This window comes from Oratosquilla oratoria, chromosome 12 (genome assembly GCF_046742065.1).
Source record: "Oratosquilla oratoria isolate Oo_2021 chromosome 12, ASM4674206v1, whole genome shotgun sequence".
In the NCBI taxonomy this organism is placed as follows: Eukaryota; Metazoa; Arthropoda; class Malacostraca; order Stomatopoda; family Squillidae; genus Oratosquilla; species Oratosquilla oratoria.
In genome coordinates this window covers 43468405-43485730 of record NC_134788.1, presented here as the reverse complement: position 1 = coordinate 43485730, position 17326 = coordinate 43468405, and the positions used below count along the sequence as shown (strand labels likewise).

Here is a 17326-nt window from a genome sequence, read left to right as displayed (position 1 = left end):
CAAATTTGGAAACAGTAGATTTTAGTCCATGGTCTATATCATTTATATATACTATGAATAGAAGTGGCCCAAGAACGGAACCCTGAGGAACTCCACTTGCAACACTTTTCCATCCAGAAGTTTTTCCATTTAAAACAACTCTCTGTTTTCGACCTTTCAACCAATTACTAGTCCAACCTAATAGGCTACCACTTATTCCATGCAAAGCTAATTTAGTAAGTAGTCTTTCGTGTGGGACAGTATCAAAAGCTTTTGCAAAGTCTAGATATATTAAATCTATATTGTTTCTTTTGTCATAATTCGAGATAACTGTGTTGTAGAATTCGAGTAAGTTAGTCACGCAAGAACGTTTCCGTCTGAAACCATGCTGGCTATCATTTATCAAACGGTTACTTTCTAAATGATATTCGATAGCATCTCTGATGATAGTTTCCATTATTTTTCCTACGATCGAAGTCAAACTAATAGGCCTATAGTTATTTGGTTTCTTTTTGTCACCTTTTTTGAATATGGGAGTAACGTTAGCTAGCTTCCATTCTCTTGGGACATCTCCGGATATGATGGATTTCTTGAAAATAATTTCTAATGGAACAACAATCTCATTTTTCATTTCCTTTAAGATTCTTGGATGCCAACCGTCAGGCCCTGGTGTTTTATTAACTTTGAGTTTGTCTATACACCTTTTAATTGTTTCTTTTGTTATATTTACCGTAGTAAGTTTACCCCAGACTTTTCACAGGTTTCAGTTTGGAATTCACTTTGAGGTGTTTCGTTTACGAATACCGAGCTAAAATAATTGTTTAAGAGATTACACATTCCTTCATTTGAATATTCAAGTTGACCGTCAGCAGATAATAGTGGACCAATGTGATTCCTAACAACCTTTTTATCTCTAATGTAACTATAGAATTCTTTGGGATTCTCTTTGGATTTCTCAGCGATGTTCATTTCGTATTGTCGTTTTCTTTTTCTTATTGTCTTTTTTTAAATCTCTCTGTATTGATACATAACTTTCATAGTCATTAGATGCACCCGAGCACTTATATTTCTTATAAGCCTGTCTCTTTTTAGCAATACTTTTTTCAGTTTCTTTGTCGAGCCACTTTGGGCGAGCCTGATTTGGGGGACGTCTGTCCTTAAAAGGAATGTAAGTTTGAATCATCTTAGTGAGCGTATTTTGAAATATTTCCCACATCTGATCTACAGGCCTTTCGTTTAATTTTTCCTCCCAATCTGTAAGCTGAAGCTCCTGACGTAGTTCTATGAAAATGAGCATTACTGAAATCGGGTATTTTAGAAGCACAAGTATCTATTCTAAAATTGTTTAGGAGTTTGAATCTGACTAAGTTGTGATCGCTATTTGCAACAGATTCACCGACTTCTACATCAGTTGCCATGCTTTCGCGGCTAGTGATCAATAAATCGAGTAAGTTTCCATATCTTGTGGGCTCTTTTACATGCTGAATTAAGTAATTGTCACTAAGAAAATCAATCAAGCGACTACCTATATGGCCATGTTCAAGGGTCATCCAATCAATGTCAGTAAAATTGAAATCACCCATTATCAATAAATCCCGGTTGCAGAAACTAGACAGTTCTTGAAATAACAGTTTGTCGTCTGCTAATGATAATGTCTTTGGCCTATATATTACACCTATATTCATTTTTTGTCCATTTGTTTGTGTTAACTCAACCCACAAACTGTCATATGCATCCTGTTTCACTTTCTCTAAAACATCTGTTTCGTCCATATTTATATACACGGGCAGGTCATGACCCATGCTCCTAATTAGGATAAGGTCGTGTGATGCGTGGCAAGTCAGACACGAACGCTCTTACACTGCCGACTAATGAAGACAGAGGGTATGCGTTCTTCAACGAATTCATTGTGCTTCCTCGCGTGGCTGCCAGACCGAGGCACTGGTTAGTCATCTTGGGGCCTGACAGGGTCCGTCTTAGGCTGGTGAGCTGCATGTGCGTTTCCTCAAAGAGGCCTTGTCCCACCCGTCGGCCTCAAGGAAGCTAGGTCGAGTCGACGCAGCTGGGCGGTACACGAGTCACACGGCTGGCACTGCGAGCGATTCCGTTGGGGGTCCTCGGGGTCAAAGGTCGTGGAACGGTGATGTGAGGGATAAGGACCGAGGTCTAGAAGTGAGGGAAACTTCCTAACAAAATCCATACCATGTGGGACTGTACGGACACGAGATGGTGGATGCTGCTGCCAAAAAGGGAGCCTTAGCACAGCAACAAGACCAGATCAACCATCCAGTACATGGTCAGCGGCGCTTTGCATCGTCTCGACAAAGTCATCTGAGAAACCTGAATGGCGGACTACACTGCCACCGCCATGGCCCGTCAATGGCCAATCCCTCTCCCACCCTTTTCCCTCTGTCCCACCATACATGTCAGCTATAATATCAAGAATAGGGGTAAATCATTGACACACACAATACATAAACATTCCTTAGATCTGCGACAAGGAACGAATCTCCTTTCACGACTGCCTGGTCTACTGTAGCCAAACGAGGGATCATTTCTAGCCACTAAGGGACTTCCTTGGGAATCCTTCCACTGCCCTACATCATCTGAGAACAGCTCCAACTCCAGATGAACACAGTCTTGGCAGCCAATCGTATCTGTTCCTCCCCAATGGGAATCTTTTTGTCACACGTTTCAGTTGGGACCAAACTAATTAACCACCTCTCAAGACTCCAGTAGAGAATGTAAAATCATCCCATATGCCATTCCTTTATGGCTACGTATAAAATCAATTACCATAAACTCTTGCCCTATCCCCATCCAGATATAAGACACCATTCTCAAAATCAGCAAGCTACACTGGAACTTTATATATATATATATATAAGATGCCCTACTGAGGATTCCCTATCAAGAACCTCCCAACTGAGGCAACCTTGATAAGAATCCTTACTGATTTAAACCCATTGACAGTTCTCCATGTGTACACTTTGTATATATGTATGCAATTTTCAACTTGGCATCTGTCCTTATTATCCAATTATCATACATAGATTTCAATTCTAGTATTGTTCCACCTTTGGCTATATTGTTGGTGTATTGTAATAAATTCACAATTCTGGCTACACTTAAGAAATACAGTCATTTCATAATGGCCAACAATAAAGCCACAGGAAAATTTACAACTTTGGTGAGGAAAATAAGTAATCAAACTAAAATATTCAAGTCACTGGGTCTTATTTCAGTCTCTTCTTCATTGCGACATCCTATTGTCTTCAGTACCCCCACAATACATTTTACTCGCCTAGTTTTATTTCTATTTAACCCACTGCCACAGGTTTCCTTTGCAGCTTATCATTTAATGTGGACAAGTTGAGAGACTAAACTATCCACGCTTAACATAATAAGTAGATACTTGAAAGAAAAATAAAACATCCACTGTTTGTTTGTTCGTTATAATACCTAGTCATATTTTTTCATATACTAAATTACACAAAGAAAAGTCCCTTTCTTCAGTACTCCTGTTCAAATCGATAACCAAACAGTAGTACACAGACAAGTTGATAACATTACACTAGTGTTTCATGTCATGGATATAGATTAAAATATCAATTGATAAGACGAGTGTGGTCTGTCAGGAATACATTTAAGTACTGCAATAAAACATTATTTCTATTGTGTTTTCTTTACTGTGAAGTTTCACAATGCTAATGAAGAGTACTACAATAATTCATTTATCTGTTTGTTTATTAATCTATTTCATTTATTCATTTGTTTTGTAAAGACCAAGTGGCATTCCATTGGTCCTATAACATATCAGATTCAAGCTTAAATGATATCATTTCCAACAAAAGCAAATTGAGATATTGAACAGATTTTAGATATGGTCCTATAAAACATTCACTAAAACTACTCCACTGAAGTTACCACAGTGTTGTTATATACATAATAACAATGCCATGCAGTACTTGTTCATATGGAACACCTGCATTTAAAGAACAAGTTCAAAATCACAAAAAAGAACTTACATATATTTATTTTTGTCTCAAATGCCATAGGTCTGAGTTTGAATCTAATAACTCCCACACACAGCTCCAGTCTTTACAGAGAAATGTGCAACACAATGTCACACTAGAAGTTTTGCTTTTGTGTGAGTTATCATGTAACTTTAGAAAGCATCTTATGAGAAAGCTGCATTACACAAATCATAATGGAAAGTCATCTCTCCTCAGTTGATCTTCATATGCTGTGTGATATTACTCCTTCATAAGAAAGCTGCACTGTACAGTTTACAGTAGAAAGGCTTCTCTCCATGTGGGACATCGAATGCTAATTTAGAGTACCCCTACAAAAAAAAAGTCCATGTCATAGGTCATGCTATTGAAAAGACCTTTCTCCGTTGTGGGCCACCACATGATATTTGAAATCATCCTTACTTGAGAAATCTGCATCACACACGTAACACTGTCAAAGGCTTCTCTCCAGAGTAGGTAAAATCATGATGTCTCTTGTAAGTTACATAATACAGGTCACACTGTGTGGGCCAACACGTGATGTCTGAGGACTCTTTTTCTAGAGAAAGTTTTATTGCACAGGTCACACTGGAAAGGCTTCTCTCCTGTGTGGGATATCATGTGATTTTTAAGATGTCCCTTTTGTGAGAAAGCTGAATCACACAGGTCACACTGGAAAGGCTTCTCTCCTGTGTGGGTCCGCATGTGACGTTTAAAGGTAGTCTTTTGTGAGAAAACTGAATCGCACAGGGCACAACGGAAAGGCTTCTCTCCTGTGTGGGTCATCATGTGATTTTTAAGACCACCCTTTAGTGAGAAAACAGAATCGCACAGGTCACACTGGAATGGCTTCTCTCCTGTGTGGGTTGTCATGTGATTTTTAAGACTACCCTTTTGTGAGAAAGCTGAATCACACAGGTCACACTGGAAAGGCTTCTCTCCTGTGTGGGTCCGTATGTGACGTTCAAAAGTAGCCTTTCGTGAGAAAACTGAATCACATACGTCACAACGGAAAGGCTTCTCTCCTGTGTGGGTCATCATGTGATTTTTAAGACCACCCTTTAGTGGGAAAGCAGAATCACACAGGTCACACTGGAAAGGCTTCTCTCCTGAGTGGGTCATCATGTGATATTTAAGACTAACCTTGTGTGAGAAAGTTTTACTGCACAGGTCACACTGGAAAGGCTTCTCCCCTGGGTGTGTTATCATGTGATGTTTAAGATCACCCTTTCGTGAGAAAACAGAATCGCACATGTCACAGTGGAAAGGCTTTTTTCCTGCGTGGTTCATCATGTGACGGCTGAGATTACCTTTTTGCGAGAAAGCTGAATTGCACCGAGCACACTGGAAAGGCTTCACTCCTGTCTGGGTCATCATGTGAAATTTGAGAACATGCTTTTGTGAGAAAGCTGAATCGCACTGGTCCCACTGAAATGACTTCTATCTTGTGTGGGTCATCATGTGACATTTAAAATTAACCTTTGATGAGAAAGCTGCATTAAAATGGTCACATTGGAAAAGCTTCTCTTTTCTTTGGGTTGTCACATGATATTTAAGATGATTTATGAGACAACTGTGCCACAGATGTCACACCAGTCTCTTTTGTATGAGAATGACATGGAATCTTCGGATAGCTTTCCCAGAGAAATATTGATAGTTACCCTTCTGAAAAAAGAGAAAACATAAGATTGACATCTAATCTTTTAGGTGTATAGGATTGTGGATGTTTTGTACACAAACCATTTCATTCTCAAATTCCTTTGTACCTACACAGAACATGTGTACATGTCATCACCTAACATAAAATGGGTAGAAATACTAACAGATATGGCCCTATGATATATTGCATTCTACCTTTTCATTAGAAGTGTACTGAAAACCATCCGTTACATGCATACTCACACCATCATGACTCGAAATTTCTCTAGCTTTATTTCATCTGGTCATAAGATTTGGAGGGGGGAATGGCCCATATCAGTCATTCTCTAATACAACTCCAATGGCTCACAATACCTGAATCTATAAATGACCTACTCTAGTAAGGTTCATTCAGTTCACCTCACTCATCTGACTGACATAAGGTTTTGTTTCCTCCACTACACATCAAATTGGGTCTTTGTTTGTTACAGCTCTTGACAAGGAGTCTGCTGTCTTGAAATATCTTCAAGACTTCTTTCCTAAACTTTCAGAAGCAAAAATGAAAGCTAGTATCTTTATTGGGCCACAAGTTACAAAAATTATGGAGTGTTCAGAATATCTACAGTTCACAGAAAATGAGAAAATAGCTTGGGAGTGTTTCATTGCTGTACTACAAGGCTTTCTTGGAAACAAGGCTGATAATCATATTGAACTGGTTCAAGATTTAGTGAAGTTATGGTGAGATGGGCTGCAGAATGTCCTTGGAGGTTCATATCCTAGATACTCACCTCAACAGCTTCAAGGACAATATGGGAGCATATTCAGGGTAAAATGGCTAATGCTTCCACCAAGGTATAATGAACTCTGAACAGAGATATCAGGGGACCTTCAATGAAAACATGATGGGAGACTACATTTGGGGGCTCACACATTAAAGTGATTTGTTGTATTCATGCAAATCAAGGAAAACTGTCCACTTTTAATCATAGAAATTATCTTCACATATATTATCAAATAAAAATTTAGCGTCATTTCTTTCTGTCCATAAATGGTGAAAATGGAAATTTAGCTATTTTGGGGCAAAAAATTATTCTAAAATCCATAAAAGTAAAGTTTGACAGGAATAAGTAAGATTTATATTGTTTTGCTTTGTAAAGAATTTGAAAATAATGTCTACCTAACTGGTTGTGACGCTGGTGATATTACTGGCAAAATATTTTTTTCCTCCTTATCTTTGTGGAAACTTTATTTGACATTACTATGAAAAAACATCCATCAGGAGCTAAGATGTGAGGGAGGAAAAAATGGTGGATGGGAGTGAACTGGGTGAGAGTAGTGGGTATGTCATTTTTTATTTGGTTACCTACCATACAATGGGGAAAAACCCTTGGTATATAGATAGTATTATCTCAGTTTAAAAAGTGTCCCTGCCTATCTACATGAACCAATATAAAATTGGGCATTTTGTGAGTTTTGGTCTCATTTGAACATTTCCTACATTACTGTTTCTCAAATACACTTCCCATATATAAACACTTTGTAGAAGAAAGTAGTACTAGTACATAAATATGCATTATCAACACCATTTATATCCAGTACACTGGTTGCACCCAAACCTTAGGGTACTGATTGGAAAACTCCTATACCCTCTTATGCCTTTATTTATTTATTCATCTATTTATTTTTTTAGGAATGTCCCCTGTGGGGCTACAGGGAGAAGGATGCCTAGTCCTAATCCCCATCCCGTTTTTGTCGCCTCTTACGATTCAAGTGGGAATACTTGGTGACCGTATTCTTTACTGAAGCAGCCTTGCTGTGGACGTGGTGTGTCTTGTGACACTGCTTCTGACCCAGGGCAGTGGAAAAGATGCAGGGATGACTCATCATCCAAGAGGTGCCAAGATAAGAGGGAGGGAAGAGGGTGGAGGGGAATGGAATGTGATAGGAATGGAATGGGTGGGAGTGGTTTTTATGCCCTTTTTTGGGGGGGCTACATCCCTTATGAGGGGGAAAAAGCCTTTGGTATATGTATGTATGTACATTGGTTGGACAGTGGCTTGTGTCAGAGAGTTGATCCAGCAACTTTATATTTTACACTTTGGTAAAAGAATATGAATGGGTCACAACACACACTATCATAATGACCAGTTTCACATTTTTGGAACTTTCACTATCTCCAAGAAGTTGATATGATGTGTGTAAATGGACATGATATTAATATGACCAAATACATAGTGACCAATAAATGCAGTCAAGTGTTGACTGGTGGCAAGTGGTATGGATACATAGATGGGCACTTTCTAATGACTAGGCAAGTAAAGCAGTATTTTCCTATAGAAGGGACACAGGACTTGGACACTGTATATGGCGTCAATGAATCCTGTTTTTATGGGTGTTTTCACCAATTTCATTTTATTGTGACCAAGCAAAAATTGGACCATGTGTAGTTAAGTGTGTATGTATGTATGTATGTATATATGTATGTATGTATGTATATATATATAAATATATATATATATATATATATATATATACACAATATATATATATATATATACAATATATATATATACATACATATACATATTGTACTTTCACTTGTCAATAGTTACATACTTTGAGGTAAGGGAGTTAAAAGGTGTTAAATTCCACTGAACTCAATTCATTTGAGCAGCACCCTTCATAAAAGGTTTGTATAGTTACTTGGAAATAAAGTCCATATAGCAACCGGTGCTATTAGTGGGGTTTGAATCAACAACTCAGCATATGACCATTGATAGAGTGCACAGCCTTATTCCATTCAGCTGCCCAAAGAACTCACAATCAGCACTGAAAGAGCCATGTTTATATACAATGACCTTTTTCCCTTATGGGGAGCTAGATAAATCAGAGGTACATCGTACCTATTCCCACCCACTTCACTTCCCTTCACCACCCTTTCCACCCCCTCCTTCTCAGATCCTCATGGATGGTCATCAGACCATATGGCCTATATTAGGCAGTTCTATGTTCTGTACCACCTGTCATCTACATTCATAAAGTTATCTACAAAATTTGGGCAGTCAAGCGAATTTAGGCTCTGTGCTCTCTCAATAAGCTGGTGTACAGTTGTCAATTTGAACCCATTAAAGTCACTTGTGCTTATGACATTTTGATTCCTAATAATCATACAAATAATTTGACTAAGGGAACCCCCCCCAAGTCAACTGAATTTGGTGGTGTTTATCATCATTTAATATATCATACTAACTTACACATGATAAAATAGAATGGGTTTAAAACACCCATAGAAACGGGAGACATACACATTACATCCACACCGCTTAATGTCCTAGCCCTGTACCACTTTCATAACAAAATGCTGCTTTGCATGCCTAGCCTTGAGAAGATGCCCATCTATGTAGCCACACAATATAATGGCGTTTGCTTTGACCTATTCCTACCGTTTTGTATTACAATGTAAACAAACACATAGTTGCCAGATTGATTCTCTGACATGAATAACTGGCCAAACTGTGTACCAGTTATAAATACTGACAATATCATATACCAACAGATCCATTCCTTGTAAAAGGGGGGTGGGTGGCAGAGTCAAAGCATACCTTTTGCCCATCACACATCCATTCATTCCTCTCAAACTCACGTAACTATGGGTTCAGATTCCAAGACTTCTCTCCAATTCCTATCTGAATTACCTGCCCCAACAATCCACCCACATATGGTAAAGGTGATAACTTTTGCTGCAACCATACAACTGGTCTAGGTCTCATCACCACGTACCTTCCTTTTCTTGATCAAACTTTACCAGAGGTCCACCACACATTCTCCTATCAAGGATGTCAGATATTAATGATTTAGTGCAAATCTTGTAAATCTGATAGATTTCTATTGTTAAACTCTTGTTTTCACTTTTTCAGGGGACCCACCCACTAGTTAATTTTGACAGACACCAAAAGCCTATAGATGAAACTGTAAAATCATGATTTCTGACACCCTTGCATGAAATGTAAATCAACCTACTAACCTAACTGGTCACCATCTACACCAGTGGTTGCCAACCCTTATGGCTACATCCATTTTTAAGCTTAATATAAATATTGTGCTATTGGATCCATAATATAAATATATATATATAAATAAAATAAATAAATAAATAATAATTATAACAAGTTCAGACCAAGAAAAGTTTTTCCACAATTATAATAACTGATGGTTACAGGTAGTTTCAAAAGCTGAACATATAAATTTGCCTGGAATGTTTACAAATTTACAGTATATGATATTTTCAACTTGATGGAATAATTATTTTGTAAGAAGCTTGTGGAGCCACATAAGTGGCCTCAAAGAGCCGCAGATTGCCGACCACTGCCCTATACCTACATGAGACTGGGTTGGTGGTTAGGTTAGACTCATCCCCACTCAAGCCCTCCGTTAACCACTACCACAACAATTTTGTGAGATTAGCTTATCGAGTACCACTACAAGTGAGTTACAATTATTTCTGTGTGACAAATTCGTGTCCTGTGGCAATTTTTACTTATAAATCAGAATGACAACACAAACCTACTTTTAAATTAGATTACAGTGAATTCCATTTTTGAGATATAGCTTTCATTATATTCTGAGTATTACGGCCAATAACGCATAAAACATCGGTAGCCCAGGAATGCAGTACACTAACAAATGTTCAATAATTTTTAAATATATCTCTTATATCTGTTACTCGCATGCCTGGCATGCAAGAATGTAAACACTGAACAAGCGCTTGATAAGCTGCCTTCATTTTGTCAAAGAATTTTGCAGCGGTGATCGGAGCCAATGAAAAACCAGGCCACATAAAGCAGCCTTTAAAGTGGTCACAAACTAAGCATTACTTGCTATATGCTACTCACTTTTGGCACTCACGTTGTTACAAAGCTCTTGCGTATCCGTCATCTACGAAATGTTTTTTTTTGGGGGGGGGCTACCGGGAAAAAACTAGCAAACATCTTTACTTATACCTAAAATAATAATTCTACAATTATTTAGTAGATAGATAGATAGATAGACTTTAATTGGCAATTTCAGTAATTCAAGCTCCCGCTCTTTCTCTCTTTTTTCTCTTTTTCTTTTAATCTCATTAACTCAAGCTCCCGTTCATGTCTCATTCTCTCTCTAGTTTAATTTTCTCTAATTCTAAAGATACTACTGATCTATTAAAGGGAGATTGGGGCGGAGCGCATGCTTCAGGCTGCAAGGGGGGATCACTATCACTTACAGGGTCTCCTTCAGTTATATCACGAGCACTCTCCTGACGCAGTAGATCGAATGCGTCTGCGTCCAGTACAAGCAAGTCTACGAGTGATCCGATGACCACTCGTTTGTGTTCATCTTTACGTAATCTAGCCGGAGCATTAATTTGGTAGGTTTGAGCCAACAGTTTCCAATCATCCATTTTGAGATCATACTCTAACTGATCCACTGAGGGATTTTTGATCAAAGTTTCTATGTGTATACATTGTGACGAATGTGGATAGGAGGTAAGGGAACACGGGCTGAGGGAAATACTTTTATTCCTGACTAGTTTCGCCTGAGTGGCTTCTTCAGAGGAACATAGTTTGAAGTCAAGTTGGTCAATATATATGGCAAAAGAAGGAACGTGGTAAAGTGTCAGGTTGGTCCCCCACTCGACCTCATCTGTCGGTGTGGCGGACTGTCACAGCGGGTGGACCAAGTATCCTCCTGTTGTTCGCGTGGCTGAAACGTCCGTCTGGCTCAGGGACTCTGTGTTTATCATTCGTTACGATGAAGTGTGCTGCTGCTTTAGCCCATATTAAATCCCCAGTCCTCTTATTGATGTTATCATGGATGTTGATAAAAACGGACTCCATCGCCTTTCTTTCCTGCCGTGTGATGTTATCCATCAGAATTTTTGCCTGGTCCCATTTTGGTAGATGGCCTCTTTCGTCGACATGGTTAACTAATGCACTACTAACCCTGTGGTGCCTTACATCTGCTCGGTGTTCTTTCAATCTGGTGTCTAAGCCTCTGCCGGTTTCACCGATGTATTTTCTGTCACATCCACCACACGGGATTTCGTAAACTACGCTGTTTGTATTTGTGGTTGGGTCTTTTTTCACATAAACACAGAGCCCCTTTTTTCAATAAACACAGAGCCCCTGATCCAGACGGACGTTTCCACGGCTGATTAATTATATTACAAGTGACGACTGACTAGTGCCCGGAGAACTCGTGCATATCAGTGCCACGGCATTCAGTGCTCCGCGTCCAGGAACATGTCGGCGAAGAGTGTTGCCTTCAGTGATTACCCAACCTAATTGGTCTGCAGTATCGCAGCAAGAGGGGTGCAGAATCGCTCCTTTCGGGACATCCTGACCGGAAAGGAACTGGCAAAATTACGGAGAGACGCCAGCATCACCGACCTCAATTCCCGCCCTGAGGTGCCACCCATGAGGTCGGTCAGTTCCCGCCGAGCTCAAGTACAAAGGCCTTCCCACCCCAGACGCGGACCCGCGCCTATTTGAAGACATCCCCGCAACCAGCAGAAGACGCTAAGAGAAGTAAAGAAAATACCAACTTAGTGGTTAAGTATTAGTTAGATAGGATACATAAGTGAAATTAGGTTATCTGTCATAATATCCTACTAAGTATTGAGTAGCATGGTTACAATGTTTGATTGTAGAAATAATCTTAATCATTAAAACTCACAATAGGATGATCTGTTTGATTAGCCTAGGACGGTCTACTTAATGAGGTGTCCCCCACCCCCCTCTTTGACTTATGTACACGCGCGCCGAGAAGGGAGCGTGCGTGGTCCCGGTCGGTGGCTCAAATCTTCTGGACTTCGGCTTTCCACTGCAGCTATCCACCCCCCTTCATCTCACCTAAGGTAGGTATTTCCCACGCCCCCACAACCTCCACCTCCTCCTTCCACTGTCCAGGGATTTTGTGACAATATATACTGTATATATATATATATATATATATATATATATATATTTGTATGTATGTATGTATGGTATGTATGATCAATTTAATCAAATGAATTTAGAAACTGTGAGTTTTGTCTCTCTTTTTTTCATTAAAATCCAAGGCAACCCCCCCCCCCCTTCACACATCCAAATCTCAGCCATGGAGGTGTCATGATATATGGCGGCAGTGATCTGAGGCAAAACTACTTAGGACTTGCTTAGATAATCAGGTACAAATGAGTTGCTTCCACCAAGTCTCACAATACTAATAAATCATGCTACAATCATTCATTTATCCGTTTCTTAAATTAATTTTTGTAAAGGTCAAGTGACATTCCATGGATCTTCAGATTCAAACTTAGACCATTTCCAACAAATACAAATTGAGATAATTGTATTAAGTGAATCAAATTATCAGTATCAAGTTAATGAAATTAATTCTATAAATTCAAGGATATCAAATTAAGTTAATCAAATTAGTATAGTCCAAGTGTATGCGATAATGTATTATGGTTAAGAATCTTTTTTATATCATACACAAAAACTATCACATTCTTTCTATTTTATCAAATCATTTTATATAGTACATGCATATATATAAGGACTCCTGGACTGCCTGCATGGGTGGAATTCCCGTCTAGTCTCATGTAAAATATAACATATATATAATAACCTGTCACTACCTTACTGTAAGAGGCTGGAAGAAAAGAGGGTAGACGCCTTGTGTAAGTAACAAAAATATTTTTATAAATACGAGCCGGGGAGCTCGTGTGTATCGCTGAGATGTCATACCTTTGTAACCTAAGTGAGGATTATACAGACTCGAGATTATTCCAAGAATGTGAATCAGGCAAGAAGCAATGGACTCAAACTGTCCGGAAATAGATTCAATTTGGAAGTGGGTAGAAACAACTTCGCCAACTGTGTAGTTAATGAATGGAATAAACTTCCTACAGAGGCAGTGCAATGTTGTTCAGTTCGAAGCTTTAAGAATCATTTAGATAAACACCTAAGCAAGATGCTGTATTGACTAACATTTATCTTATATCATTTATTTTTTATTATTTGTCTGTTTATTATTATTTGCTTCATTCTCATTTATTATTAGTTATATGTCAATTTATCTATTTATTTATCATTATTATGATTTTTCCGCATCCGACCTAGATATGGACCAAAAGGTCTCCTGTCGGCATGCTCCGCCTTTGTAATCCTTTGTTGTAATGTGGTGAAAGGGTGGAGGCGAAAGTTCGTTGGTTCACGTATGTGCGATCACGCCCTTTGGTGAGGAGGATCTTAAAGATAAAGTTAAGGCTCATTGAACCAAGGAAATCACCACGCCACTGCAAAGCTCACCTAGGAACATGTTTATGTCTTCTCGGGGGATTCCTACATTTTCATTCTCCCGGGCAGAAGATTATAACTAATAGAAGTGAGTCGCCATGTCCATAAGCAAGGATTACAAGGGCGGCGACAGTGGTGACACTTACATCTATATTTTCATGTATACTACTCTACCTGCATGGATGAAATTCCCAACGTAGCCTGGATACCGCTTTCTCCAAGCCATAACTGATTGCCATCCCATTACTCAACCTTGACAATCGCTTCCTCCTATGACTCAAACTTGAAAACGGCTTCGTCCATCCCTTGTATGTCGCCACCCATCCTAATTGAATTACATCGGGGATTCCTAATTATCTATATTTCTAGTGGTATGGGATTATTCAAACTCTCCCAGTGTCTCTCTTTGAAAAATGCTGATTCCGTTTGTATGGGAAAGGCACATACCAAATAGGTAAAAATGACAAGGGGAGGGGAGTATACTTTACCACCTTGGATTATTTCTACGATTGCCTTGATTCCTGATATGTTCCCTATAACCTATAAAAATAAATAATAGAATCAGGAGTGCCGGTATTACCCAATGAACTTGAAGTCTTTATCTCGTGCGAGTTATCATGTGACATTTGAAAGGATCTCGCGAGAAAGCTGCATCGCACAAGTCATGCAATCAAGTCTTCTCACCTGTGTTTATCATATGCTGTTAGATGCTACTCTTCCAAGCTGTTGGAATTTCCTTTTTTTTTCCGGAGTGGGTCATCACGTGATATTTCAAATCATCCTTATATCAGAAAGCTTCATCCCAGAGGTCACACTGTAAAAGGCTCAATCATGTGTGGATCATCATGCGACATTTGAGAAAAAAAAAATCGTGAAAAAGGTAATTTTCGCAGGAAATTTAATTTTTCCGACACAAACCTGAGGTACTCCTTACAATAGGATACTTCGCGTAGCGCAAATATTTCTACCGCTAAATTAAAATCCTCACTCCGTGGGTCTGGGCGACGCTTATCCTCGGTAAGGGGCCCTATTGGGGCAAGGGGGCCCTTCCCCTCCACCACAAGTCTCGCACACTATACTCCATTCTCTGAGCCAGGTATGAAATTAATCACAAGGTTTGTCAGGCAAGGGAGAAGGAACTTTTTAGAGGGGTGGCTGAGGAGGGCCATTAGAAGTAAGGAGTACCTCAGGTTTGTATCAGGGAAACATTAATTTTCTCACGAAAATTACATTTGTTCCGAAGAATACAAACTCTTCGGTACTCCTTATCACAGGAGACTCGGACTTAGGAGGAAAGGAAGTAGTTATCTAGCCTGGGAAACCTCCGTAAGGAAAACATTTTAGTGTGCTAAGACCCAAACTTTGAAGGGCACCTAGTTCTATTCCCAGGAGTGGAGACAGACAGGGCATACTCACTTTGTACCACCGGAAGGGCTTGAATTGATTCCCTTGGAATGCTTGAGAGCCCTCGGTGAGGTAAGGGAATGTAGGAGTATGAGAAGGACTTTGGATAGGTATCACCGTGTTTGCCGAGCCAGAACCTGGATGAGTTGTCAGGGTCGGTTGTGTGCTATTGGGGAGGGGTATATCATTTCAGGACTTCTTGGGCGGCCACTATGGGACCCAAAGAGAAGTTCCCTAAAGATTCCCACATAACTTCTCTGAGGTAAAAGGAAGTGAACGTAGTCTGGCTCTTCCATATACCTGCTTGAAGGACCTGGTTGACTGACAGATTCTTTCGGAAAACTAGGGAGGTCCCTATTGCCCTCAGGTCATTGGCTTTGGCTTTAGGGCAATCCGTGGGGCTCATTCCGTAGGCCCTGTGGATGACTTCCTTGATCCAGTAAGAAATGGAATTCTTAGTGACGGGCTTACTCTTACCCATAGTAGAGACGAACAACCTCTGCAATTCTGGTCTAAGATGTTTAGTCCTCTTGAGGTAGGTCCGGATGGCACGTACTGGGCATAGTACCATTTCCGCTTGTTCGCCCCCTACAAAGTCGGCTAAGGAAGGAACACTAAAGGACCAGAATCTAGGGTCGGCTTTGGCCGGATCCTGGTTTTTGGCAATGAATTGGGGCAGAACAGTGAAGAAGACCTCTTCTCATCCTTTTGAGTGGGCCACTCTATAACAGATGGCACGTAACTTCCCTACTCTCTTGGAAGATACTAGGGCTAAGAGAAAAATTGTCTTCAAGGTGAGGTCCTTCAGATGTGCGTCTCGGAGGGGTTCGTAAGGGGGACCCCGCAGAGAGTTCAGGACTAATGCCACATCCCACGGAGGGGACGTGATTTCCCTGGGGGGCACGATTTTCTGAAATGTCTGAAGAGCATAGAACATTCTGGTGACAAGGCTAGATCCATGCCCTTCAGAGAAAACACCTGATTTAGCGCCGCCCTATAGTCCTGGACTGCCGAGAGGGAGATCTTCTTGGACTTCCGGAGGAAGTGGAAGAAGGAGACAATCTCATGAATGGTGGCTTGATCTGGGATTACAGTCCGGGAGTGACACCATTCTGTAAAAGCATTCCATTTCCCTTGATAAAGGTTAGCCGAGGAAGAGCGAATAGGAGCGGACATGTCTTCCGCCACTTCTATGGGAAAACCCTTCTCTGAACGCGTGAAGCGAAAGAGCTGACGGGTTCTTGTGCCAGGACCCGTTGATGGGTTGATGTAGGAGGTCCTGGGAATGCCCGCTTGGAGAGTCCCGCCTGGGCCTGCGTGCGGATGGTCCGGGGGACTCAAAGGGGAGGCTACCTCCTCTGGACGAGGAGGAGTTACCCGCGAGTAACGCGCGCGTGGGTACACCTTGGGCCTCCTGCCCGTTAACGGGCATGGAAAGGGCTCCGTTGATCACCCGGCTCGTCTTACGATGGGTTCAAGGTGGACTGCGGGACTCCCGATCAGAAGAAGAGGCTGAGGCGCTCTTTGTCTTCGAACTCGGGTTCTTTGTCCGTTTGGGGGTTGAGCATCCGGGAAGGGCCGAGGGCGAGCCGCAAGCAGCCGCATTCGAGAAAAGGCTCGTACAGGAGCGGTAGTTAGAGGTGGCCGGAGGCGCATGTCCGTCCATGCTAACCGCCCTGGGTGAAGGACTAGGAGACAACTGGGCCCGAGATTGACTCGAGGTGGATGTTGTACAACCTTTCCGTCTACTACGCTTTGGAGGAGGGAGAGACCTGCTCGTCTCCTCCACAGGCGTAGTATGCCTTCTCTTTGTTTCGCCGGGTGACGGGGGAAGCCATTTTCTCTGCTTGCGTACCATGGTCCTTGCATGCACTCTCTCGTGAGCACGAAAATACAGGAACCACTGCTTATCATCCCATTGAGCGCACGTTTCACACGGGGATGAAGGAGAACACTCCATATTCCTACACTTGATGC

At 40.7% G+C, this 17326-nt stretch overlaps 1 protein-coding gene across 2 annotated transcripts; it reads right to left on the bottom strand.

The window, feature by feature from the left end:
• Window positions 1-4070: 4070 nt before the first annotated feature.
• On the bottom strand, window positions 4071-10928 carry LOC143030719 (uncharacterized). Of its 2 annotated transcripts, none has more exons than XM_076193911.1 (2): window positions 10888-10928; window positions 4071-5657 (listed from the first exon to the last, which is right to left on the bottom strand). In XM_076193911.1, the coding sequence occupies exon 2, from the start codon at window positions 5367-5369 to the stop codon at window positions 4509-4511; it is 861 nt and encodes a 286-aa protein (XP_076050026.1). In that variant the 5' UTR covers window positions 5370-5657; window positions 10888-10928; the 3' UTR covers window positions 4071-4508. The 2 variants fall into 2 exon arrangements, with proteins under 2 accessions (XP_076050026.1, XP_076050025.1); XM_076193910.1 differs by lacking the exon at window positions 10888-10928 and adding an exon at window positions 10523-10581.
• Between the last annotated feature and the right edge of the window lie 6398 nt (window positions 10929-17326).

What these genes read in the sequence shown, in the direction of transcription:
- LOC143030719 (XM_076193911.1), bottom strand. Translation starts at nt 5,369, where the DNA reads ATGATGACCCAGACAGGAGTGAAGCCTTTCCAGTGTGCTCGGTGCAAT.